General features: G+C 53.3%; 3 protein-coding genes across 3 annotated transcripts; 1 reads left to right on the top strand and 2 right to left on the bottom strand.

Moving 5' to 3' along the window:
- Positions 1 to 462: 462 nt before the first annotated feature.
- MIND_00091400 (Six-hairpin glycosidase) lies at positions 463 to 2,295 on the top strand (the record flags this gene model as incomplete). The annotated part of the gene is made up of 13 exons (XM_037357868.1): positions 463 to 582; positions 636 to 716; positions 770 to 796; positions 854 to 1,060; positions 1,117 to 1,180; positions 1,229 to 1,342; positions 1,380 to 1,447; positions 1,498 to 1,510; positions 1,569 to 1,669; positions 1,717 to 1,910; positions 1,958 to 2,034; positions 2,082 to 2,222; positions 2,273 to 2,295. The coding sequence occupies 13 exons, from the start codon at positions 463 to 465 to the stop codon at positions 2,293 to 2,295; spliced, it is 1,230 nt and encodes a 409-aa protein (XP_037225778.1).
- Positions 2,296 to 2,588: 293 nt separating this feature from the next.
- On the bottom strand, positions 2,589 to 2,908 carry MIND_00091300 (uncharacterized protein; the record flags this gene model as incomplete). The annotated part of the gene is made up of 3 exons (XM_037357867.1): positions 2,589 to 2,656; positions 2,710 to 2,854; positions 2,906 to 2,908. The coding sequence occupies 3 exons, from the start codon at positions 2,906 to 2,908 to the stop codon at positions 2,589 to 2,591; spliced, it is 216 nt and encodes a 71-aa protein (XP_037225777.1).
- An 81-nt stretch (positions 2,909 to 2,989) lies between these two features.
- Positions 2,990 to 4,393, bottom strand: MIND_00091200 (uncharacterized protein; the record flags this gene model as incomplete). Its single annotated transcript, XM_037357866.1, has 8 exons — positions 2,990 to 3,487; positions 3,535 to 3,605; positions 3,664 to 3,709; positions 3,765 to 3,842; positions 3,886 to 3,941; positions 4,002 to 4,096; positions 4,146 to 4,297; positions 4,349 to 4,393. The coding sequence occupies 8 exons, from the start codon at positions 4,391 to 4,393 to the stop codon at positions 2,990 to 2,992; spliced, it is 1,041 nt and encodes a 346-aa protein (XP_037225776.1).
- Between the last annotated feature and the right edge of the window lie 23,238 nt (positions 4,394 to 27,631).

Genomic DNA, 27,631 nt, shown 5'->3' with positions numbered 1-27,631 from the left:
CCACATTCGTTGCCTTGATTATTGACCGTTTCCAGTAGCGCGCAAGGCCTGCTGCGAAAGGACGGTGATAGGACCTTGGGCTAAAACTTGCGCTCAGTTTCGGGACTGCCGCCCAATAACTTGTTGCAAATCTTGTGACGGTCGATTATGCTATGACCCAAACCACCTGAACTCGTCCGCGTCTCGAGGCCAGTACTAATCAGCCATCGTCATGCTGCGAACACGACTTGGACGAAAGAAGGCGCCAATTGACCAATTATCGCCGAGCTTGCGCGCTCATGTGACGCTGTTGGGGATTCCAACAGCTCGCGTGGATCGATCTCATGGTCGGACCTCTTCCTCACCACCACGAGTCTTCAATCAAAGACGCTCGTCACATAGTCTATCCGCCATAATCAGGCAGACATAGCAACACTATAAAGGCTACCGCTTTGCAGCGGTAACTTTGATCTTGACGACGTCATGAAGGCCATCTTCGCTGGTGCCATTCCTCTCCTGCTTGCCCTTTCTACAAGCGCTAGCCCGACTAACTCAACCCTCCACAAGAGGGCACAGTGTCAGGCCTGGTTGGACCTCGCCAACGTATGCTTCACGACGGTGCTCCACTCCCCGCTAAATGTCCCTTTCATGCCCAGGGTGTGTCAACCCGCCTGAACTCCAACTATTTCAACTCCGGGACCGGGAACTACAATGGTGGAAATCACTGGACCGATGCTGTGAGTTGAACGACGAGCAGCCTCGTTTGTGCCAGTATGCTAATGTTGATCAGAACATCATTGAGAATATTCACAATCTGGTCCGTTTTGAGCTAGTTTGGTTGTACAGATGGCAGATCGCTCACTCTGGGCATTAGATGCTTGCGACTGGTGGAAATCAATGGGCAAACGTTGCAGATCAATCATATCTAGGCAGGGCGGTAGCGCAGCAGAAGGCGACCGGCGTTTCGCCTTGGGCGGGTATTGTTGAAGGGAGTTGGGACGATTCCCAGTGGATGATCATGGCATTGTGGAAAGTCGCAGATTACAAGAGAGCAAGAGGACTTGATGCTTCGGCATACTACGTGAGTTTCTGCTCTTCCGATTTCCCTTCGACTACGGACTTAACACGGCGAAACAGACTAGCGCCCAATCACTTTACAATCTTGTGCAGGGAGCCTGGGACAACACATGCGGTGGTGGACGTAAGCGCTGGTCTTTGAAATGTTTTCCCTTCGCTCATGAATATTCAGTCTGGTGGTCGGGTGCTTCAGACTACAAGAACTGTGAAGTCTATGCAATGCTATCATTGGTTATCACTTATCTGTCTCGCAGCAATCACCAACGAACTGTGGTGTACTGTCATTGTTCTTCTCCTCCATGCTTTTCGCTGAATCGAAGTAGTGCTTGTCTCAGCAACCGGGGCCATCCTTTTCCCGAATCAGTCGCAGTTCCTTACCAATGCTATCAACGTTCGTGCTCGACCCCCCTGGAGCTTCTTTGCCATCTAACTTGTACTTAGGTGCGGAATTGGAGTACGTTGCGCTCAAGTGGATGGGGAGAAAGACAGAAATAACTGATTGACATTCTTAGTTAAAAATAGTGCCCTCCGCAACTCACAGGGCCTGTTTAACGACGGGCTTGTGACCTCCACATGCGCGAACAACGGCCAAACGACATGGATCTACAATCAAGTATGATTCACTACTCCAACTCGTGCATAACCTCATATGAGAACTAGGGTGTTATCGCGGCTGGTCTCGGGACCCTCTATGCTACCACCAAAGACGCATCGTTGCTTACTGATGCGGAGATCACGTTGGATGCAGCTATCAAACTGCTCACTAGCGGTGGAATACTCAAGGAGTCGTGCGACAACCCGACCACCCGGGGATGCAACAATGACCAAATCGCCTTCAAGGGTATCTTCATGAGGTAGAATCTTGCTGTTTGGCATCGAAACGGGCCCTCACTACACTTAGGTCGTTGCAATACTACCTTGACCGCGTGAATGACCCTGCTCGTGTGGCCAAGTACAGCGGATTTATCCATGCCCAAGGTTCGATTTGAATGCTTCGTTTGAACTCGATTAATCACGCACTGCAGCATCGGGAGTCTACCACTATGGCACTTCAGGTTCCAACGATATCGGCAGTGTTTGGTGGGCCCCTAATGCTGGCGGGTCCGTTTTCGAGTCGGCCTCGTCTGGTAGTGGGTTGGCAGCCCACATCATCAACGCCAAATACGGTGCGTGAACCCCTCTTCTCAAGCGGAAGTAGGCTGAACTCGATCGACAGGTCCTTGTGGCGTCGCCTTGTAATTCGAGCTGTCTACTGGTTCGGTTTTGGCCGTAAGAACGTGAAATCATAAAGTGTGGATTATTTTGCTGTTGTCTGTACCGCTTCGTAAACGGTGTTTTTTGGACTTGTAAGAAGGGCTTTTGGGAGATGGATGTTAACAGGAAGCCAACGACGGTCGCATTGTCCAAACCAAATACCAAACTCTGGGTTCATCTAGCACACAACCACCCCTCCTCTTCGCGGCGTTGGGCATGCATTCATGGTCAGCATTGACGCCAATGCAATGGCAAGCAGTCGGTCGAGTTATTCCGCCTCATTGTATTAGCATCGCACCCGCCATTATCAAACACGCAAGCGACACGTATGGTGAGAGCCGCTCGCCTGGACGCCAAACCAGTTCAGCATTGGCGGTAGAAACAGAGAAGACGACGCACCAATGCGTGCAGACATGAAGAACAGTCCAAGGAAACCGGTTTTGTTGCGGTCGATGAGGCTTGGAAAAAGGGCCCGGACATAGGTGCACGTGCAAATCAGGAGAAGTATGACGAGGAGCAGCGACTGGAAGTTGAACAGGGCGGACTAGAGTGGGTTGTTAGCGGGCAAGCGGGGAGCGAGGCGTGGTCGTTGTACCATGGTCGGAGCAAAGAGGGACACGCACACGTGATTATGCTGACGTGATGAATTATTGATTATATATAAGTAAAGTGTAGAACATCAACTACTTTTCCTCGAGCCCGCATCTGTATCCTCAATTTCCTGCGCTTTATGGTCATGATCACGCGTGGAGAATGGTGTTGAGTGGCTGTCCGTATGCTGCGTGGTGTCCACTTGTGTGCGAACTTTGATATGATTGACTTTGCTGAAATCCCCCAGCTCGACAGCACGTGAACCGCTGGGACCACCAGTCCTCCTCCCCCCGCTCTGGCCCTCGTTGCTGCTTGTATTGTGACCCGTTGATCGCGAGCTCAGTAGTATCCTGTGCCGCGAATTCAAAGTCCACATTGCACTAAGTGCATAGAGTTTGGGCAGTAAGTTGGATGAAATTATGGTTAGCATCGTCGCTGGTGTAGCCCCACGGGATGGGCCGCCGAGTTGCGAAGTGATGAGGGTGATCATGGCACAAAGCGCACCGGGCATTGCGCTCTGGATTGTTAGTTTGAGGATTGCATTCAGCATTCCGGCAGTGTGCGGCAGCACATGTCTTGAGTGTTGCTTGTCTGGATCAGTTGGACAGAACAATACTTCAGGGAGCTGCATACCAGAAGGGCATAGGCTGTCGAAGCGCAGAGCAATAGATCCCCACCGAAAACTACCCTGAAGTAGAGCGAAACTGAGAAAAGTTTTGTTTGGGTCAGCAGATGCTAGGTATCCATGCGACAGGGACGCACCCCATGTCGATCTGACAACAGCCCGTTCGTTGAACGTCAAGCTGACCTGGATAACACAAAGCTTCAGGCAAAATCATCGGTGTTGAAGGCAACACATATACCCCCACAAATGCCGCGATCAACGAGAACGTGAACATGGTCATCATGAGCAGAACGATGTACACATTTTTAGAAAGGGTCTTGGACAGTTAGAGAAGATTGAAGCAGTGGAAAGGGTCATACCCAAAGACGCTGACACATGAAGATTTGAATGTAGAACGCGATAAAGGCGCCAAATGCTAGGGATAGGAATTCACGTAAGCATCGTTGAACCAGGGCGAAGTGACCGAGAAACGTACCTAAGTTAATCTGCTGGAGCCAATTGGTCGTGAACATCATACTCGCGGCACGGATGTCTATAAAGTTGGTGACGTTCTGGATCCACAGAATAGCGCTGCGTCTAGGAGTCAGTGCCATTGATTATAGTGTGTAGCGAAGCTTACATCATTTGCATCGACTTGAGGGTGGTAAGAAGCAAGAGACCGAGGACGAACATCTGAAGAGCAAGCAAATCCGAGTGGTACAGCGCAAAGTAGTGCGCTGTTTGGGCGAAGATGACACCTTGAAGTAAAAGATCACCACAGGCACTCAAGTCCTAAGCCAACAAGCAGTCAACTAGTGTCATTTCGCACGTTGAGCAACGCACCCAAGCGCCCAGGAGGTAAGTAACGAGGTCATGAGGTCCAGACATGGTCGAGTGGGGAGGGAAGATGGGAAGGTGCACTTGACTTGTATTTATAGCTTGGGATCATATCATATTGGCCGGAACTGGCATTCGATTATATGCAAATAGACGGAGAAAAATTCCCAGCCAAGTTAGTTTAGGGCGTTGCCAACGTAGTCCACTCGAGGGTCGCCAATCCCATTCATCCGCAAATAAGCCTCCGTCATCCTGTCAAGGCTTACTCCTGCGACTCATATGGTGACTCCGAGATGGTTGAAAATCGACACCGAGAACTCGGAAGGTAACCACAGGAATGATTGCCACAGTCGAATTCCGTTTGGGGCTAAGTGGTATAACAGGCCTGTCTCGTTGCCAACCGTTCATGGTCGAATGGAGTCGAAGCATTTGATTTTCGGTCTTGACCCCAGTGCTTTCGGACGACAGGCGCTTCCTTCGCCTTGCGACCTCCTGAGGGATGAGTGTCGACGGCCATTGGTCTTTTCGCGGCGTTGTGTGTGCTCGAAACAAGTTCAATTCTCCTTACAAAGCAAATTGATGCGGATGAGAGGGGTCCGATGTGAACTGAAGTTTAGAGATAAGATAAGGGGTTTTGATCTTACTGTCTCCGTCGATAATTGAACATTCTGTCACGGATAAGACCCGGCCCGTCCGCTCCGGCGCTGGTGTCGGGCCATTGTGGGCCCGCAACACGCAGCACGTGACGACGGGGAACATGCGCCCCAGTAGGAGGAACGCACACGTGGGAAGCACGTGACCGAGAATGACGCGTCGAGCCGTCGCCGAGCCCAACTCGACACAAGGGGACTGGGGAGGAGTGCTAGGAGGTCAGGAGTAGCGCCTGGCCCGCAAGGGATGTACGATCGTCCCCTCTGCGGCCAGGAACGGGAGCGAGGAGGAGGAGGAGAGGCCAGGGTGTCCGATCACCCCCTTTGCGGGCCCGCGTATATAAGGCGCGATAGTGTACCCTGTACTCTATCGCTTAGATCGTCTGAAGAACTACCTTACTCCGTGCGAGGAGACGCTATCGACTCATCAGGCCCGACACGACCCGATTCGAACCTTCGACCACCGACTACGGCAAGGGACCGAGTTCACGGGCCCTTTCGGTTTCGATCTACCCCGCCCGCCGTACTTGCGGGCCCGACTATCCGTCTGTTCTGTTCCGGGCCGCGCGTTCTTAGGAGAAGTCCTTGCACGGCCCGACCCGCAGTCTGACAGAATCTAAGCGATCCCCCTACACTAGTGCTGCTGGTTATATAATTTTTTTTGCCAGCTGGCGCAATAATGCATGGCAAAAAGCGGCAATAAGAGTGGGGTCTGATTCTGGGGGTGGCAAAATGATATTACCAGTTTATGTCATATGATAATATACTGCAGTCAAACAATGCAAAAAATTATTAGACTGCATTGTTCTTGGTCTAAGCACCTCAGTGGCAGACCTATATATAGTATAATTATGGAGGAGAACCTAGGCAGAGCAACCAGAGTGGTGATCACAAAAGCTAAAAAAAAATAAAGTGAGGAAAAACTCTACAGGTAAACTGTCACTGATCGTGACTGATGACTGATAGCTGGTAACATTTATGATTTTAATTAAGGAAGAGCTGGAGCATGTAGTGCCCAGTTCAAAAGGATATGTAGTGAACAACAAGGACAATTCAGACTCCGATAGTGGTAAATTTTGATGAAAAATATACATGCTATATAATCATGTACCTCAAAATCACGTGCTTTTTGCCACTTGGCAATTAGCTGGCAATATTGATTTTGCCATTTTGCCTGGCAAAATTTTCTCCAAAAACATTTTGCCATGTACACTACCCTACACCCGCAACAGAATGGACACTACCACCGTCATCGCACTCCCGGCGTGGGCTACGATAGTGGCTATCGTCATCGCCTCCCTTGCCTACCTATACGGACGCACCCTCGAAGCCCAACCCGTGGTCTTCAACCGCGTCCTCTACGGGAGAAAGGAGCCCGCTCTGAAGTGGGGCACCCCTAGGCGGGTCTCCCTGGACGAACACCATCGGCACATGGAACACGCCTGCCCGGCCCATGGTGCCGGGCCCGCCGCAAAGCGCCGACGCCTCAACAACTCACCGCCCCTCCCCGCGTACGGCCGGACCCCGATCCGAATCGTCTCGGACCGCCCCGGGCCACCGGCACACTCTGCCTGATGAAATAGGGCACACCTCCCTCCGTACGAAGGCCCTGGGGGCCATCCTTATTCCTCTCATAATCTGCTCTATTTTAACCTCTGGCGGGGCCTCCGGGCCCCTAATAATAAAATCTCCTGTTTTTACCCACCACACGATGAACGAGCACAAGACGATTGGTTGATTGCAAAAAAAAAAATACAAAAAAAACACGAACGAAAAAGAAACAAGATATAGTCCGAACCACAACGGGGAAGTCCTACGGGAGGGGGCCGACTTGACAAGGCGCGCGAACGACGACAGCAAACGAAAGGACGGGGATACCCGAACGCCGAGACCCGAGTAGACGGGGAACTCTGGCCGATGTCGCCGAAAGACGACCAACGATCCGCCTAAGCCTAATCCAGGTCCATCATCTCGAAGCTCAGGCCGTCCCGACGGCACACATCCGCATACACCTCTTGTTCAGCGGCCCGACGCTCTAAACCCTCTGGCGTTTCCCAGAATCCCGACCTCTCGCCCTCAGACCGGTGGATAGCCAGGAGAATGGCGCCCAGATAGCGGCACACGTCCGGCAACGTCCCGCGATGCTGTCAGGGACTCCAGCGAGTTCACCAACCGGAGGTCTGCGTCTAGAGAACGCATTGACGACAACTCCGCGAGGGCACGGGTCCGAGCATCCGGAAAATCCCCGTCGGCCGAATGAACCGCCGATTGTTGCAACAGCAGCACGCCCAACGGCGACAAGCGTTGATTGGCGGGCACCGACAGATCCCCATGCAACCGGCGAGACTCGGCGATAGCCCGATCCAAGTCCCACTCTCTCCCGAACCACAGGGAGACTCGAGGGAATGATAACACCTGGAAACCCATAGTGGGATAAGAAGGGGGCGGGTCTTACCCGCAGGAGCATGCGGCCGGAAACGACGCTTCTCCTGACGAGCGATCCGCGACAGGGGGGGTTGGCCGGCGGAAATTGGGGCGAGGTCTCGGCTGGGACCAACCCGGCGATGGTGGGGGAGACGGCGAGCGGGTGCGAACTCGTTTTCGCACGAGGGATGGGGAGGAGTCCCGAGAAGACCCCGGCGAAAGGACGACCGGGCGGCGACGACGGCCCGAAGAAGGCCTGACCGTCGGGGTCGGGCTCCGCCCAAACCGATCCTCGTTTGAACGGGGCAAATAGGAGAACAAGAAGGATCGGTACGGAACCGAGGCGGACAGCCCGACTAGATCGGCGAAGCGGGGATCGGGACGCAGCAGCGCAAACTCGCCATCCTCGACTTGACGCTCCCAAAATTCGAAGGAAAACTCGCGCAAATCCGCGGAACAAGCCTTGTACGCATCTGCAAAAGACCGCCAACGCAGACAGGCACGATGGAGCGGGCTGCACGCATCACAAGCCCGACGCACGGGACCAGGGAGTTTCTGGGGAGAACTATCTGGGACGCCCCACACGGTGCATAAACAATCATGAGCGATGCAATACTTGCAGCGAGGGGAAAGGGATCGGATCACTGTTCCCGGTCGACGAGGGGGGCTCTCCTCGGAAAAGCGCCAACTGTCCAGTGGATTCTAGACGAGGGGCCAAGGGGGTGCCGAAATCCCGGTGCAACGGGGTGGGCGACGAGGCCGGGGAGAAAGGAGGATCAAGTTCATCCTCTGCTGACTCGTGTTCCGAAGGGTCGATCCCTAGCAAGGACAAACAACGGGGGCCGGCGATCACTTCCACATCAGAATCCGACTCCGGATCAGAGGGGAAGAACAGTAAGGTCGAAACAGGCGGGGCACCGTCATGCTCTACGTCGATCTCCATCGAAGGGGAGGACCGCGCCCGAGCCACGGGCGCAGGGAAAACGCGCTTCACCATTGAGGCCGCTGCCTCGGGATCTTCCGGACCGCTCTCAGGGCTTGGGAATCGGTCGTCCAACCAAGTCGCCAACGGGAGGAAGCTAAAGGAAACGCCCGCTTCTGCCTCATCCAACGAAGGGCCACCCGAGAACACGAACTCGTCTCGAGGATCTTGCAAGGAGACGACCCGGACGAAGGAGGACCACCGGTCGGCGTGGAGAAACGGCGGGACGAGGGACGGAGAGAGAGGGCCCAGCAGTCGGGCCAGCGTATCGGGATGAGCCATGTTCTCTTGGGGAAATACACGGAAGGCGGCCACGTGGGCTAGGATAAGGAATCGATCCGATACGAAGGAGGGAAGGCCGGCCGAGGAGGCGCAAGACAATGCATGCAGGATAAGGCGCTGGACGAAGACCGTAAGCGCACGGCTGGAAGCGAGCAAGGAAGGAAACATACCACCCAATGCCACAAGCGGGGAAAGAACGAATCACTGGGGGAAGAAGTGTCGGCAGAGAGGAGATGGGCAAGGAGGCCACGGCCCAGTTGTCCGAACAAGGGGCGGATATCCTGAAGGGAGCCGTCCTCGCGACGCCAGATAAAGGAGGAGGGAAACGCATCGAACAAAACGCCAAAGTAAAGGTGGTGGGGCCCGAAGACAACGGGCTGCCACAGACCGGCTTTCATCAGGCGGTCGAACTCGCCTTGCCACAAGATTCGACGGGAAGACGACGGCAACAGGGGCGCTGCAGGGGGGACTGGGAGAGCGGGAGCTCGATGCGAACGGACTACGGGGGCCAACCGAGGGAGCAGCTTGGAGGAATACTCGGCAACTTGAGACAGAGGCAAGTCCTCCAACGGGCGGAGGCGCTCGAACGACTCCCGGTACGACGGGTCTCGCCCTTGCGCGATGGGCCAGGAGGCAGGAAACTCGACGAGAGACATAGAGGCGAAACGAACGAACAGACGACCAGGCTCCGACGACGGGGGAACCATCTGAGGGCCAAGGGGGGGCAATAACCCGGAGCGGTACAAGTTGGGGGACGACATGAAGAGAATTAGAAGGGGAAGTCCCGGCTTATATGGGGGAACGAACGCGTTCTATATCGAACTTGACCGAGGCGCGCAGCAAAGCCTACTCGCAAGCAATATGAATAAAGGATGCACAACTGAATTGGAAAACACCTACGATACGCCGCACGTGACTGCGGTGAAACACTTGATGGACAGGAAGAATCGATCTGCGGACGCCACGAGGCGACAGAAGCCGCGGGAGATTAAAACGCGCAGCCGAAGCTTAGCTTAAGCTTATGGGCTGGATGGAATTTGCGATTGGAAGGACGAGCTAGAGTCAAATTAACCCGAGAAACCGGGGCGACCGAGCCACGCCGACTCGAGACGAGTCATTCCTAGGGAGGGGGTGATGTCACGGATAAGACCCGGTGTGGAAGGGTAGAATAGACTATTCGTCGTTATCCTACATTGATGGCATTGACATGTACAGCTTCTTGAGCCCCTAGTATTTAGTTCCCCTGTAGTATTTACAAATATTACGCCTTCTTACCTCCCACTTCCATCGCGTCTGCACCCAGTGTCTCCAGTGTCCCACAGCGGACAAGGTGCCAGTGAATAACTCCTATTCCCTCATCTCCTTCCACCGACAGCACAAACAACCCACCACTTCTGACGAACTCCCGGTCCCCGCTTGGACCGCTTTCCACTTCTTCACCGGCCCGTCCGCTCCGGCGCTGGTGTCGGGCCAATTGCGGGCCCGCAACACGCAGCACGTGATGACGGGGAACATGCGCCCCAGTAGGAGGAACGCACACGTGGGAAGCACGTGACCGAGAATGACGCGTCGAGCCGTCGCCGAGCCCAACTCGACACAAGGGGACTGGGGAGGAGTGCTAGGAGGTCAGGAGTAGCGCCTGGCCCGCAAGGGATGTACGATCGTCCCCTCTGCGGCCAGGAACGGGAGTGAGGAGGAGGAGGAGAGGCCAGGGTGTCCGATCACCCCCTTTGCGGGCCCGCGTATATAAGGCGCGATAGTGTACCCTGTACTCTATCGCTTAGATCGTCTGAAGAACTACCTTACTCCGTGCGAGGAGACACTATCGACTCATCGGGCCCGACACGACCCGATTCGAACCTTCGACCACCGACTATGGCAAGGGACTGAGTTCACGGGCCCTTTCGGTTTCGATCTACCCCGCCCGCCGTACTTGCGGGCCCGACTATCCGTCTGTTCTGTTCCGGGCGCGCGTTCTTAGGAGAAGTCCTTGCACGGCCCGACCCGCAGTCTGACACATTCAGTGTGCACGAGATGCAGTACGACATCAGCGTAAGTATTAAGTCGTGAGTAATATTACAAAGCATAAGTATAGCCTCATGTTAGTTCGTTTTACGACGCTATAATGATTTTTACAACTTCGTCGAGCTAGTCGGACTGACTTCCTCTACCCCCTTTGACTTAAGATCACCGTCACGTGTGAACCCCACACCATCGTCATCGGTATGATGCATCGTTTGCACCTGCGTGCGAACTTGGATGCGCTGGACCTGTCAAACCCTGGGTTTAAAAACCCTTTTTCTTCGCCCTTTAAACCTTTTATTTTGGCCCTGGTTGATAAGATAAGACAAGGAGGAGATAAGATGGACGATAAGATGGTGATTGGATCATCAGATGTCGATGCTGATGTTGATTGACAGCGTGGAGTTGGACATGAGGCAAACAGCACGTAAAGGCATGGCTAAAGTATGACGTCATTGCCTCTCATATTAGGCATGGTAAACACATGGTAGTAGTGTATATAAGTAGAGTAGATTTCGTCTTGTACCCCAGTCTTCGAATTCCATCATCTTTACGATATCCTTTCACGGTGCTTCTTGCTTGCCTTCACTGGCCAACTGGCATCCTCTGAATTGGTGTTGTTTGTGACATAATTCGAAGACTACCCTCCTACCCTCGTACCCTCCTACCTCTTACCACCTACCCAAACCACTCCCCTACCCCGTTACTATCGCCAAATTTCCCACACCCTTTTCCCACGCCCTCTCCCCTTCTGCTTTAGGTCGTCTGCTCTAGGTCCTTTTGCTCTAGGTTCTTTTCTTCTTGGCTAGGTACACTCGGAGACGACAATCCAAGGGACCCACTCGAGAGGACACGCGCTTCGTACTTGCAAGAGAGACGTCTGGCCCAACCCAGGTGCTTTCGTAGAGTCATAGCTGCTACAAGGAGCGCAGGGGCAATCTTCGGAGAACCCTAGTTCGTCCAGCGCGGGGTGTGTCGTAGAAGGCCCCGGTGGATTCCTCTCACGCAACAGGTCTCTTGGACCCCCGACAACGGACTCTCCGGTCCATCCTCTGTGGCGCTCTCCGCGCGCTTTGATCCCTGACCTCTCGTCAGGGGCTCCTTCTGAGGAGTCTTCAAGAAATTCTACACCCCGCTCTCTCTCCCCTATCCCCTCTCCATTCAACCACTTTTACCTCGACTCTCTTCCTCCTTCCCCAATCTCCGCTCTAGCTACTCTTGCCATTGCTCCTACCCCCGCAACTGTACCCCAACCCACACCCGCACCCCAACCACCAACCAACATGTCTCGCGTTGTACTTGCGAACCCCCCTCCTCTCTTCTCTGGCAAGAAATCGCTTTGGGAAAATTTCTACGATTCCGTCACAACTTATATTGCGGCTTACGCTGATGCGCTCGATACGGATCACAAACGAATTTGGTTCTTGATCTCGTACCTTCGATCTGCAGATGCTTCCGCATGTACGGCAGCTGACTGGGTGCGCAATTGGAAAAAGCGAACCCTTAAGAATGGTGTGCTTGCGGCCACCTATACATTCGACGATCTCATCACGGAGCTGGAACTCTCATTCAAGGACACGAACATCGCACAGGCAGCGCATCTGAAGCTGACGACCACTCGTCAAAATAAGATGTCGCTGACCGACTTCTTCCAGTCATTCGAACTGCTGGCAGAACAGGCAGGCTATAGTCCCAATGCCAAGCCTTGTGCATATGATGCGCTCCTAATCCAGCTTCTTGAGGAGTTAGTCAATACGGAGATTACTGGTCCAATCTATGTGGGAGGCACTGCCCTGCCCAAGACCTATCTGGAATGGAAAGAGCGTCTGATGCAGATCGACGCGAACTTGTCTCGGAACAGGCTGCGTTTGGGCCGCCGCGGACAGACATTTGGATTCATTCCCCAGTTCCAACGTACTCCGCCCGCCGCTCCACGTGCCCCAGTACCACAAGCTGCTGCGCCTGCCAAAGACCCCGATGCCATGGACGTCGACCGCGCTCGACAGAAGTGGAAACCTCTGCGCTGCTTCAACTGTGGCAAAATTGGCCACATTAGTCGCAACTGCCCGGACCCCCCTCAGAAAAAACTCAGTGTTAGGGCCTTGATGGCTCAAGTTGATGAGGGTGACAAGTTCGACGGCACGTTGGCGCAGTTGATCCAGAAGTTGCGCGAGGCGGGTTTTTAAAGTGCTCCTCTCCCCTGGCCAAGGAGATGGAGCGATCCGAAATTGTTGATTCGAAATATGGACGTTATTCTCCTCTCAGTAAATTAAATGCGACTCCCGATATGCCTGCTACGGACTCTTTTTATGGTACCGACTCGGACTCATTACGGAAGGACATACATGAATTCCTTTACAACTCTCGTCGTATCCATGTGTTGCAAAATCAGAATCGTCTTCATAACTTAAAGGAACAAAAGCGTGCTGAGAAAGATGAGTGGTGGACTGAGTTCCAAAAGGCCTGCGGAGAAAAAACCGCATCAACAAAGACTGAGAGAGGAAGTGAGGAGGCGGAGGCTGATGTGACTGTACCTCCAGTCCCAGCGCACACTAGGGTTCGAGACTCTATCCGGATGCAAGAGGCTGCTGCGCGACAAGCTAGAGCCAAGCCAGATCGTCTTAGTCAGGAACTGAAAGACTTTCAACGGGAACGTAAACGCTATGAGATGTTGGTCCCAATAACTCTCATGGTTCCCGAGACTGGCAAGGTTCGCGCAATAAAGGCTTTGCTTGACAATGGTTGCACAACGACCTGCATTGACCGAGCATATGCCCAAGCTGAAGGATTTGAGTTGAAAGAGCTGGACTCTCATATTATCGCCCCAATGCAGACGGCACCGAGAACACTCATGGCAAAATAACACACTATGTCGAACTACGCATGGGTGTTGGAGATCATTGGGAAATGCAACGCTTCCTTGTCACTGGACTGGGTAAAGCCCGTGTCTTCATTGGATACGATTGGCTTCTCAAACATAACCCTGAAATTGACTGGCGCTCCCAAAAGATCAAGTTTTCTCGCTGTCCTGTTGAATGCAATGCTCGTGATGAAGAGTTCCAAGCCGACCCTGATCTGGAAGAAGGAGAGTCGATCTTGCTCGTGGACTTTGGTCCAGCAGTTGATCTCCGACTGAAGGAGACCCAAGCACAGCGAATGGCAGAAGAAGCTGGTCGAAACAAAGAACGAATGACTGAGGAGAAGATTCCCAATCAGTATCGAGAGTTCGTCAAAGTGTTCGCTAAAGAATCATTTGACTCTCTACCTGAACGTCGTCCGTGGGATCATGTGATCGAACTTAAGCCAGACTCTAAGGCTGTAGATTGCAAAATCTATCCTCTGTCTCGTGATGAACAAAGAGAGCTTGACAATTTCCTGGAAGAAAACCTAAAGAGCGGACGCATCCAACCATCCAAGTCACCGATGGCGTCCGCCTTCTTCTTTGTCAAGAAAAAAGATGGCTCTCTTCGACCTGTGCAAGATTATCGGAAGTTAAACGAGATGACAATTAAAAACCGTTATCCTCTGCCCTTGATCTCTGAGCTCGTCAATAAGCTCCAAGGTGCCCGATACTTCACAAAGCTTGACATTCGCTGGGGTTATAATAATGTGCGCATCAAGGAGGGAGACGAGTGGAAGGCAGCTTTCCGAACCAACCGAGGACTGTTCGAACCCTTAGTCATGTTCTTTGGGCTTACCAATTCGCCGGCAACGTTCCAAACAATGATGAATGACATCTTACGTGATCTGATCAATGAAGGACACGTGGTCGTCTATCTTGATGATATTCTTATCTTTACGGATTCACTGGAGGAGCATCGGAAGATTGTTCGCCAGGTGCTTGAGGTTCTCCAGAAGCACAAACTCTATCTCAAACCCGAAAAGTGTGAATTTGAACGCACTGAGATTGAGTATCTGGGAGTGATTATCTCGCACAACTCAATGAAAATGGATCCCGTGAAGATCAAAGGTGTCATGGAATGGCCGCAGCCCAGAACAGTAAAGCATGTGCAAGCTTTCTTAGGGTTCACCAACTTCTACCGCCGATTTATTCGAGGCTACAGCGAAGTGGCTCGACCTTTGACCAAGCTCACTGGCAAAGGCGGTTGGACTTGGGGACCAGAACAGCAACAAGCCTTCGATGGACTGAAGTCGCGAATAGCTGAGGATGCAGTACTGGCACTGCCAACGGACAATGGAAAATTCCGTCTTGAGGCTGATGCTTCTGAAGGTGCAATTGGAGCCATTCTTAGTCAAGAACAGAATGGTGTATGGCGTCCCGTTGGGTTCTTGTCACATAGCCTGACGGAGACAGAGCGAAATTACGAAATCTACGACAAAGAAATGCTCGCCATCATGTTCGCACTGGAAGAATATTGTGCCATCCTCATGGGTGCTAAGGAGACGTTCGAGATCTTCACTGATCATCAAAATCTCGAATATTTCAAGAAGCCCCAAAAGCTGAATCGCCGACAAGCCCGATGGGTCACCGAGTTGTCACAATATGACTTCACACTGCACCATCGGCCCGGAGCGCTTAATCGGAAGGCTGACCTGTTATCTCGACGGGCTGATCATGATCAAGGAAAGGATGATAACAAGGACGTCATTCTCCTAAAGCCAGAATTATTCAGGGCGACTCAAGTACACTTCGAGGGACCAGAAGATGATCTTCTTAGTCAGATCAAAACGACTAGAAGATTAGACACTAGTGTCAAACTGGCCCTTGAGAAGTCGCTGCCTGATTGGCGAAGAGATGGTGATCTAATCCTTTACCGAGATAAGATCTATGTGCCTCGAGATGATACTCTTCGTGAACGGATCATACGTTTGCATCACGATACCCCTCTTGTTGGACATCCAGGAGAATATCGGACCCAAGAACTCATTGAACGAAAATATTGGTGGCCCAGAATGGGTAACCAAATCAAGGAGTATATCCGAACCTGTGATGCATGCCAACGGACTCGATGGAGACAACGAACTCATGGATTCCTGAAATCCCATAGTGTCCCCAATGGACCATGGGAGACAGTGTCAATGGACTTGATCGGCTGTAAGGGCAACCCCGGAGGCCTGAGATCAAGGTCCTAGCAGGGGAGGATCCAAAGCGTGAACATTGGTAAGCGAATACAAATGAAGCTGACCTAGCAGGGGAGGATCCAAAGAGAAGAAACTCTAAGGGTCCGCCTGCTAGGTAGCTGACTATATACTGCTTGTCCGTAGCTGCCGCTGTCGGGCACAGAAGGCTTGGGCGGCGTCGCAGGCGAGGTCCCAGGGCGACCGTCGGGAGGACGTTGACGGATCGGTGATTGTGCGGGCGAGATGGAGGGCCGGACCGGAGTCGGAACCGAGTCGGACCGGATCGGAGGCGTCTCCGAGGGGCCGAAAGGGAGGTTCCCCTGACATCACCCCCCTTGAATGCGGCGTCCCGACGCATAGACCGGAACGGAATCGAGTCGAAGGTCGCGGAGGCGATGTGTCGTGGCTTGCCAGGGTACTTACGATAGAACTCCGCAATTTTCTCCGGGCGAAGACGCGGTCGAAGCGGACCCATTGGTCGTGCGATGCGTCGTAGCCTTTCCATCTGACGAAGTAGTTCAGCCGCTTATACCTCACCCTTGCGTCCCAGGATTTCCTCTACTTCCCACTCCGGGACTCCGTCCTCGAGGTCCGGAGGGGGCTGGTCGTAGCCGGGGCGTCCGTCGAAGGGGTCGTCCTGAGCGAGCTCGAGCTTGACGACGGGGAAGACCGGGTGGAGCTTCGAGTAGCGCGGAGGGAGGTCGAGCTTGTAGGCACCTTTGCTGATCTCCGCGACTATCTTGAACGGCCCAAGGCGGCGATGGGAGAACTTTTCCGAGGGGCGAGTCGTCCTGATGTCAGAGGCATCCAGCCAAACACGGTCGCCAACCTTAAACTCCGGAGACGGAGTCCGTCTCCGGTCGTAGTAGCGCTTGTACTCCTCTTTGGCCTTAGTGAGCGCGGCCTTGGCTTCAGCAACACCAGTGGCGATCCGGTCGCGGAACTCGTTCACTGACTCCATGGCGGAACGGACTCCGGGTTCGAAGCCCATGCGCGGGAGCCGTCCCGTGTCCGTCATGAAGGGGACCTGCTGCGTGGAGGAGTGAACGTGGTTGTTGTAGGCGAACTCCGCGGCCGGAATCAGCTCATCCCAGTCGTCCTGCTGGTAGTTGGTGAAGATCCGCAAGTACTGCTCCAGCTCCTGGTTGACGCGCTCTGTCTGACCGTCTGTCTGCGGGTGGTACGCGGTGGGACGTGGCGGGCTTGATGCCGATTAGACGCCAAAGTTCTCGGGTGAAGTCCGCGATGAACTGCGAGCCGCGGTCGGAGACGTACTTCTCCGGAGTCCCATGGTGCCGCCAGACATTCCGGTAGTAGAGGCGGGCTGCCCCTACTGCATCGACCGTCGTATGACACTCTGAGAAGTGGGCGCTTTCCGAGGGTGTCAACGACGACCATGATCGCGTCGTACCCATGGGCTTCGGGAAGCTCTACGATGAAGTCGACGGAGACGGTATGCCAGCGTTCCGGAGGCGTTTCCGTGGGGTGCAGTTCTCCGTGGGGCAGTCTCCGGAGTGCCTTGGTGCGACAGCACAAGTCACAGGTCGCAACATACCGGCCGATATGGCGAGACATCTGAGGCCACCAGTAGTTCCGGGAGACCAACTCCAGGGTCTTGAAACGACCTGCGTGTCCGGCGACTCGGGTGTCATGGCAGAGCTCGATGATGCGTCTCCGGAGGTCCTTGTCTTTTGGTACGACGATCTTTCCTCGGAAATGGAGAAGACCGCCGGAGACGGCCCACTCGTCAGAACGTGAGGAGCGGGGGCCTCGAGCTTGACCTTGAACCTTAAGAAGTTGCCGGGCCGCTAGTGCGACGGGCTCCTCCAGGTCAGGCTCACCGGAGAGGGCATCACGGATGTCACGGAGGAGTTCAGAGCCGGGACCGAAACGGAAACGCCCTCGAGTGCGCGGACGTGGAAGAGTTCAGGCCGCAGAAGGACGACGTCGGAGTTGTCGGAATCGACTCCGTGGTCGGGTCTCCGGGAGAGGGCGTCAGGCCGACCCATATCGCGGCCAGGTTTGTGGTGCAGCGTGAAGTCGAACCGGGAGAGGTACAGAGACCACCGGGCCTGTCTCCGGTTGAGGTGTTGCGTCTTCCTGAAGTACTCCAAATTCTTATGGTCAGTCCAAATCTCGACAGGGTGGCGCGGCGCCCTCGAGGAAGTGTCTATATTCCTCGAGTGCGGGATGATCGCGGGTATCTCCTTGTCGTGGATTTCGTAGTTGCGCTGGACATCATTTAAGCTTTTGGAATAGAATGCTACAGGGTGCCACTTCCCGTCCGGGGCGGATTGTGAAAGAACCGCCCCGTCGCATAATCAGAGCTGTCCGCCTCGAGTCGGAAAGGCCGTGTGTCGTCCGGAATCGCCAGGACTGGTTCCGAGGTGACCGCGTCCTTGATCGCTTGGAACGCGGAGGCCTCCGCGTCGCCCCAAGTCCATTGCTGGTCCTTCTTGGTGAGCACGAAAAGAGGGCGCACAAGGGTCGAGAAGTCCCGAATGAACCTGCGGTAGAAGTTAGCGAACCCGAGGAACTGCTGAATGTCCTTCTTGTTTTCCGGAGTCGGCCAAGCGGAGACGCCTGCGACCTTGACGGGGTCCATTTCGACGTGGTTGTGGGAGATGATGACTCCGGTACTCGATTGACGATTTTTCAAGTCGCACTTCTCCGCTCGGAGGTACAACTTGTGCTCTCGGAGTCGCCGCAAGACCTCCTGAACAATCTGCCGGTGTTTCCGGAGGTCGGAATGGGCGATCAAGATGTCGTCAAGGTAGATCACACTGCGGGCAATGGAGCATATTCCGCCCTGGAATATGTTGAGAATATTATGAATATTCCAGGCTGTATTCATTCTATTTTCTAGGCCGGAATATGACAGGAATATCCATGGAATATTCTCAATTTTCTCACCATCTGCCAAGTATATGACGGCCTGGAAAATGTTGGGCATATGTGTGGAATATTCTCAATCTGCCACATGTTTTCATTCAATATTCCGGCCTGGAATATATCACATGTTCCAGCCTGGAATATTGTGATCAGATTCTGAGACTATGATTGATTGGGATTCTGATTAGGATTCTATAAAAGCGTGATATACCACTATATAATCACCCACATGTTGACTAGTACATACTGTAAAGACTAACCTAAAACAAATCAAAGGAAGATTCTCATATTCATATTCAGGATTGTCAACGAGCACTATCTATTTTAACAACACTCTCTAACACAGATTGTCGCTGGCCAAAATTGAGGTGGATCTGCTTGGAGTACAATGGTTCTACTGCTGCAGGTGACATTCACATTTCTAGATCCGTTGTGCGCGACTAGTACATGTTGGTGTTGGACTGGATCTACGGGGATTGAGACGCAACTAGGTCCAGCGAGGATAGATCTGCTTCCCAGCCTCACGACCTCGTCGCTGATAAACCTTTCAATTTCCTCGCCCGTTTGGGCACTCGTCCGCTATAGTCGCCATCCTCCGATAGCTCCGACTTATCAATTATCGTCTCCGAGTAGTCGTTCCTGATGTCCCTGCCCTCAAAATGCACCCGCAGCATCCACACACCGTGGTCACGCAGAAACTCTGCGGCGAGTGCGTGCGCGGTCGCTGCGGTGTGCACCTTGTTGAACTGCACAAGCGAGATGAGCCGCGCGCATTGACTTCTGGATTGGGAGACAAGTCGGCGAGTCGCGGTTGGCCAGTTGTGCAAATCCGATCAGACCTTCAGTATGAGCAAGCTCATCCGCCTCGTCAGAGGTACCCAGTCCAAGAATTGTTGCAGCGGCTTTAACTACTGTGCCGTTGCCTGTGCCCGGCCACACTGTTTGACAAACACATCCCACTCCCGTCTTTGTAAAGTTTGCCGCTCGTCATGCAATGTTGTGAGTGCATCAAGCAATCGACGGACAGTAGCTGCACATGCATGGCGCGGAGAATCTGCCGTTACAGCCAATATCGCAAAGCTCGGTTGCGGCGCGGGTGTTGTCGCCGTTGCCGAAACGATCGAAAGTCGTTTTGACTTTGCCGAAGTCTTGGATTTGACACTCATGTTGTCCGGCGAGTTGCTGTTCAACGAGCCGTCGTCCTCCCCGCCACAATCGCATTCCGTCCTCACTATCTCAATGCCCCGCCCGTCCTCCATCTCGTCATCGTCGTCCTCAACACAGTCTGCAATCTTGACCCCCGTGAAGCAAGCTGGTGCGCACAGCCACACTCTTTTCGCTCGTATGAGCAAAAGGACATCGTACTGTGCAATGTCATAGACGAAACCATATCGATCTGTCAACGGCTCTTCCACCCCGTTCGCAGTAGGCGCAGACCGTGCAGCAGCAGCAGACGGAATTGGGATCGAGAAGCGAAAATCGCGTGCTGTAAGCGGAGTGTATGTCCGGGAAAGATATTGTGTGCGTGGTTTTGCCATTTGCAGGATGATTGATTCGAGCGGTACTGAAGGTGCCCTTCTGGAGCCTGTTCCGTTGCCGCAGAAGTAGCCGATTGGGTTTGGGCAGATGAGTTGTCCGATGTTGCTGCGATAGGTGCTTTCGCCTTTCCAGACATAAGACCAGCAAAGAGCGGGGCAGGATTAGCTGCGTTGGCCATAATTGCAGCCGCCGATTTGCCACTCCCGCTTGTCTTGCCCCGAAACCCTGCCTGGCTCGCAATTTCCGCACTGCCCAGCGCCCGACTGAATCGCCTCCGCAGGTGAAGTCAGTGGTGGACTGAGAACTGCGATCGGGCCATCATCCACTTCTGTAGCAGCCCGTCGTTCCCGTCGTTCCCGATCCCCGGCACCAGGCACAGTCGAAAGGGCAATATACGTCGCGTTTGTCGCGATATATCGTGGCTTTGCGTGGTACGTGATCTGGCCATTTTGGGAATGATGACGGTCTAGATGGCGAGCGTTGGACCAAGGAATGTGAGATATAGACTGCGAAGACGGAGGGGGAAGATGCGGTGATTGGTGAGCGGCGTGGTTGTCTGGTTTCGCCGTAAGGTGGGGAAGCGCACGTCTTGAGGCTTGCAAATGATTCGCTTCGGGAGCCCGCTCCGTCTTCCCCGACTCTATACAACTTGCAAGGCCCTGTCCGACCTTCCGTGTCCGAATACGGGCGATAATGGAAGGGTTAATAGCCACGTAGAGTTTGAAGGGGCCAAGCACGACGTTGCGGTCAATAGAACGAACTATCTTAACAATGGGTGTGAGGACACACATTCAAGCGGTGAACCAGGCAGACACACTCTGGGAACTCTTTATTATACACCATTGCATGTATGCACAAGGGCGCTTGAAAAACTGGATACAGATGTCGCCAAATAGACACGCGCTGACGACGACCAGACGAGAAGAATGACTGGCTGCGTGTATCATAGAACGGGTTTCTCGAAAATTTGACGCTGATTGCCAATCTAGAGGAAGAAGGGTCGGTTAGCGAAGGGCGGCAAGAAGAACAGCACAGTTGCTTGACGCACCAGACGGGCAGCTCTGCATTCTACCGCTAACTTCCACCACTCTCGCGGGCGCAGCAACCCTTTCTGACCATGACAGTCGGGATCAAGTTCCCGCACCTTTTCACTGGCAAGCGAACACCGTGGAAAGGCATTCTCCTCTACGGACCTCCTGGGACGGGAAAGAGCTACCTCGCAAAGGCTGTGGCAACAGAGGCCAAAAGCACGTTCTTCAGTGTCAGTTCCAGCAACCTCGTGAGCAAATGGCAAGGAGATTCAGAACGGTGTGGCCTATGGTCTTCTCTTTTGTCCAGCAACTGACACACAGGCTAGACTGGTTAAACAACTCTTTGAGCTCGCCCGAGAACAAAAACCCTCAATCATCTTCATTGACGAAATCGACTCGCTTGCTGGTTCTCGCTTTGAAGCCGAATCAGAAGGCTCGAGGCATATCAAGACCGAGTTCCTAGTACAAATGAACAGCGTTGGACATGACGACACGGGTGTTCTTGTGCTGGGTGCGACCAATATCCCATGGCAGCTCGACAATGCGATCTCGAGAAGCGGATCTACATACCACTCCCTGGTCCAGAAGCGCGCCAGCGGATGTTCGAGCTACACGTGGGAGAAACGCCTTGCGAAATGTCCAAGTCGGAAAACTCCCTAGTCGGCAGCTCGAGCGCAAAGAAAACTATCAAGTATGTTCACATTTCGCCCACTGGTTGACAATGAAAACTCACCTACAAATCAGCTCCACACAACATTCGTGCCGAACAAGGACGGGGCTCGGCGCGGCTCGTTCTGGCTGGGAAGGTGAGCAACATGCAGTCTTTTGACAAGTCAACTTACCAATAATCAGGACCCAAATCCGTTTCCTGGCCCGGCCCGCGCTCCAGACGGGCGCAAGTCTAGTCGGCGCCTCAATACAGCCAATGGCTTGTCGGCCAGCCGGTCGCGGAGACGGTTGGCGCGCCTAAGCAGCAGGAAGATCCGGCAAGACCCGACAAACACTGCTAAACGATGAGCATGAGGAGATTTGTCAACGACAAAAACCTTCAACTTCAAGATCCTTGCCGCCAACAACGACGAATTCAGCAACACCGTTCGCGCCAACTGCTTCTTGCACATGGACAATTGCCGAACGAGTCGGGTAGTACCAAATCGCGAGGCGCCGTCTCGAGCAACAACAAACAGAGCTCGAATAACAGTGTCAGCTTTTCTTTATCTCATTTAAACAATTGCTCATCTGCAAACATAGCGTTGTAAATGATATTCCATCCTGGTGCTTGCTGCCAAATGCCGACCGTTAACGCCAGTAAGCGCCTCGCGCCACGACGAGGACAACTATACAAGCCAATTATCAAGACGGGAGACGGGGGGGACCACTTACTTGAATGGCAACGAACGCAAGCGACTGCAAGCGGCGCCGTCTTGGGCAGGGATGACAACACTACTCTGTGGCCAAGGTCAGTGTGTCGGAAGGGGAAAATAAGCACAACTCACCCATTTGCAATTCGTAGGCGGGATGGTTGACGTGTTTGGCAGCAAGGAAAAGAGCCGACAATCACGTTCTGACTGCTTGCGACAATTGCCCTCTCTTTGATCAACTCGCGCAACGGTGTCTCCGATGACAACGACCTAGGCCACATTGACAAGTCTGTACAGTGTGTTTGTTAGTTCAGTATTGAAGATCGCAAAACTTACCACCAGCAATCCTGCTCAAGATGCGAAGACTGTTCAAGGGTCTTGAAGCGAGGCACTATCTTAAAGTAAGTCAAGAGAAGAATAGTATCACAAATGGGAATAGGTGCTTAATAGGAATAGGTGCTTACTTGGGACAATGATGAACACGGGCAACTGCAGGCGGCGCCATTTCAGAAGGGGCGACAATGCTGCTCTGGGACTAGGGTGAGTGTGTCAGAATCGGAAAATGGTTGCATAACTCACGTTTGTGAGTGGAGTTGGATGAAGACACTGACAACAAGGTTAGTCGTTGGTTTTGGAATTGGAAGATAGAAAAACTCACAAAGAGCGATCCAGCGCCAAACTCTGCCCCTACTAGTCAGTGCTTGCGGCGCAAATCACGAACAAGTAGAATCATCAAGTATGCCAACCAAAGGGACCTGCCAATTTTTGAACTTGGCAGCGCTGTGGGAAGGTAAGTGTGCGTTGGTGTGGTCAGGAGTAAACTCACCAGTTTCTAGCTCCACCACAATCTCAAAGAGTGCACGCTCCCCAGACATAGTACCCATGGCACTAAGTCCAGAATATGTCAAGTCAAAACCATGAAGGAGAAGGAGGAAGATGAGATAAAAAAAGAGGGAGAGAGAGAATGCTACCAGAAAAAGATTGAGTAGTGTATGTGTAAATGGTAGATAGTAACAACATGGTCAAGGAGTTGGTGAAGGATGGTCAGCAAGGTCAACATATGAGCCTGAGAGCATAGGACTGTGTGGGGAAGGTGCTGGTCCAATGAGGATTTGGGCAATGATGTGATCATGCTGGGGGAAAGCCCTCTACAACCAGCAAGGGATCCGGAGCGGTCATGCTGAGGCAAGCCCGCATATAACCAGACTGTCGGTCGTGCTGTGGAAGAGCCCTCTACAACCAGCTTTGCAAGAGCGGTCGTGCTGAGGCCAGTCCATGTACAACCAGACTGTCGGTCATGCTAGGGGAAAGCCCTCTATGACCAGCAAGGGAGCGGTCGTGCTGAGGCGTCACCCGATATAACCAGACTGTCGGTCGTGCTGTGGAAGAGCCCTCTACAACCAGCTTTGCAAGAGCAGTCGTGCTGAGGCCAATCCATATACAACCAGACTGTCGGTCATGCTAGGGGAAAGCCCTCTACGACCAACAAGGGAGCGGTCGTGCTGAGGCGTCACCCGATATAACCAGACTGTCGGTCGTGCTGTGGAAGAGCCCTCTACAACCAGCTTTGCAAGAGCAGTCGTGCTGAGGCCAATCCATGTACAACCAGACTGTCGGTCATGCTAGGGGAAAGCCCTCTACAACCAGCAAGGGAGCGGTCGTGCTGAGGCGTCACCCGATATAACCAGACTGTCGGTCGTGCTGTGGAAAAGCCCTCTACAACCAGCAAGAGCGGTCGTGCTGAGGCCAGTCCATATACAACCAGACTGTCGGTCATGCTTAGGCAAGCCCTCTACAACCAGCAAGAAAGCCACACAGACACTAGAGAGTATCAAATGAGCATTAGCTATGTAGATCATCTCACTTACAGTTTGTGTATTGTTCACTGAGACCTATATGATTCACACCAAGTCAGTTGTCTGAAGCCATGGTCTGGCAGGTGAAGACAGAGACTTGTGGCACCGATTCCAGAGCCGGAGGCAGTGGGTCACGTGACAGGGCAGCAAAACACGTGACAATCAGTAGGAGGATGTGCGGCTGCTGTTGTCATCATCAGAATGCTTCTCCTTTGCCTTGCGCGTGCACCTACCTGGAGGCGGCTGAAAGCATGAGAACATCATAAGATAGGGCGGGTAGTGGGGGTAATACTGGGCAGGGAATGGGGCATGTTATGAGTACTGGAATGCTTATTAGCGACAAGCATTGATGGGAAATGATCAGATACCCAGGTAGCCAGAAGGAGGAGTAAAGGCTACCAGGCCAGCAATGGCACCTGAACACAAGCTGACTACAGACTATTTGAGCTCAAGAGCCACTGACACTGGTGCAAAGGTTGGTGATGATACCCAAGATTAGCCAGGAGCCTAAGAACGCACCAAGCAGCACTCCATCCCATCTACTTGCCAAGATAGATGCTAATGGCAAGAGCAGCCAAACCAGAGCCTGGCTTGTTGTCTAGCTTGTCTCAAGGTCGAGGGTCGGCTGAGGATTGCAGGTGTAGAAAGTGTGAGAGAAACACGGCGCTGTGACACATGTCTTTGTGTCACATGTTCCTTGCGTCACACAGCAGACAAATCCAGGACACAAGGCAAATCAAGTGTGTGGACAAAATGCAGGAATCTATTTGAATATGGAGCTTATGCACCAACTGCAACAGCCAGCTTCAATAAGAAAGAAGATGACTACCGTGAAAATGGCCTGTCATGCTTAGTCAGAGTCTTCCAGTTAGACTCTGACAAATCAATAATCACATGACTCTAACTTGCAAAGTGCAAGTGGCGAGTTTGACTCTCTAAGCAATGCATTCAACACAGGTCCATAAATATGATGAGTAATCTATTATATTGGAACCTGCTACACAACAGGCTAAAATGTGAACTTTTCCTCAATGATTTCCTCTGTGATCTCCCACAAATCGGGCCAGTGCGGCCAAATCACGGGCTGCATCGACGATATTTGCCGTTGCCCGTGTTCCATTCGAGATCGGTGAGTGCCAGGCTCATTTTTTCACCATCCTTCTCATCCGCGACCTCACCATCCTCCCTTTCCCACACGACCTCACCTGCTTCCTCCGTTCTGGAAAGCCAGCCTATGCCAGGCATGGGTGGGCGGATTGCTGTCAAGTATGTGTGACCGTCTTCTCTTGTCTCCCCCACTCACGATAACCTGGCAGCAGCTGCTGGGGCGAAACAGACGGCGGCAAAAACTTCCGTCAATCCCACCCGAAGTTCGCGGAGGCCATCGAGGGTCCGTTCAATGCATTCTTACAACGGTTATTTTGTGCGTGGTCATTTTTTTCTCAATTTTCTCCCTCTCACATCTTGTTCCAGCGGAAGAGGAGCGCAAACGACGAGCAATTCTCACTGAAGATACGACAACCGATCGGGAGGAACAGGACGACAGCGACGACGAGCACGTTGTCTTGCCCAAGCCACGTCGAATCCGTCGCAAAGCCAAGGACCTACCCACTCTCCCTTCCGTCGTTCTGCCAACCCCCGCCCATGTACCACCACCAGCACATGTTTTCTCTCCTGCCTCGACACACTTCGGGGAGCCATGCCCTCCTCGTCCATTACCACCCGCAAGTCAGCCGGCAATAGCTGCTTTATCGATAGGCCCGTTAACGGCGCCATTTGCCCTCGACCCCGATTTCGCGCTGGATTACGGACCTCCTCCGCCAAGCGGCAGTGTCGTAGATCCGTCGACAGCTCCCTTCTCTGCTGGGGACCTCGAATTTCCCAGCGTGAATGCGGGACACTTGGATATGGGACTGGGACCGGCGTTTCCAGGCGCAAGTGGCTTTCCCGGCGAGCACGCCGGTTTGAGTGCTTCTGCAGATGCGGGACGGCTAGATATGGGACTGGGACTGGAGTTTCCGGGTGCACGTGGCCTGCTACCCATGCCCGCACTCCCTAGTTGGCCCAACAGCACCTTCTCGGAGCCTGAGACAGCCGCTGACCGCTTCCGCAACCACGACTCACACCATACACTGACAGCCCGCCAACACCGTCTTCCCCCTTCCCCTCAATTTGTTCCCCGACAACAACTATTGGCCATGCGGCCTTGGCGTTGCCAAGCCACGGCGGGCGAACGGGATCACCGATTCGGACTCCAAACCCATTCTCCGCCATGTTGCACATGGCAACGGAAACTCGGGGCTTGGCTGTACCGGGCCCTACTCTCCTCGTACCCCTGACGAGACCACACGACATGCAACAGGCTAATTTGGGCGTCCAAATGCAATGACGTGGCTTGCAGGCCAAGAGTTGCAAGAGTCGCAATCGGTGGTGGATTGCGAAAGGTGGACACAGGAGGACAAAGCTGTGGCGAAAGCTACTTTGGACACCTCGGTTTTCTCTTGGACCACTTGGATGGTGCGTGTGGGCTATTCAGTCTGACCCAATACTAATCTCCCTCATAGTCATGCCCTTCTCGATATCGACAGCCTGCATCGCCCTCAACAATCTTTGTAAAGGCTACTCCTTGTGTATACAACCCGACTACAGTAGTAGTAAGGGAACGTGTATAGCCCCGCCGGGCGTATTCATGGGCGAGTTTGCTTGGGTTATTCCTGGAGGACCGCGAGGAGGGTCGCCACATTTGGTGGAATCTACCCCCACGTTCTTCGGGTGGATTATTGGTCCTATATCACCTTTAATGACGGTACTAGGTCGGCTCGGTGCGTTCTCATCTCGCCTTAACACTCTTCGTCCTTATATCTCGTAGGACTCCTCAGACCGGCACCAATTCTGCCTTGTCTGAACCTCCTTTCACACATATGGAATCCCATAATAACGTTCTTCATCCGTTCTGGTCACACGAAGAACACGACAGGCAGTGGCCCGAGTTTTTTGTACCCACGAGATCGTCAACACCATCCTGCGCGTCTCCTCCCCATAGAGGCCTTTCGCCCTAGACAAACAACTTCCCCGACCCTCATTTACACCCCGTCATCGTCCCCCGCGTCCCCCGCCGATTCCAGGCGATTCTACGGCTCCCTTCCTATGGCGACTTTGCCCTTCCTC

This window comes from Mycena indigotica (genome assembly GCF_014461135.1).
Source record: "Mycena indigotica strain 171206Taipei chromosome Unknown Mind.scaff0001, whole genome shotgun sequence".
Taxonomy (NCBI): Eukaryota; Fungi; Basidiomycota; class Agaricomycetes; order Agaricales; family Mycenaceae; genus Mycena; species Mycena indigotica.
This window is presented reverse-complemented; position numbering and strand designations above follow the sequence as displayed.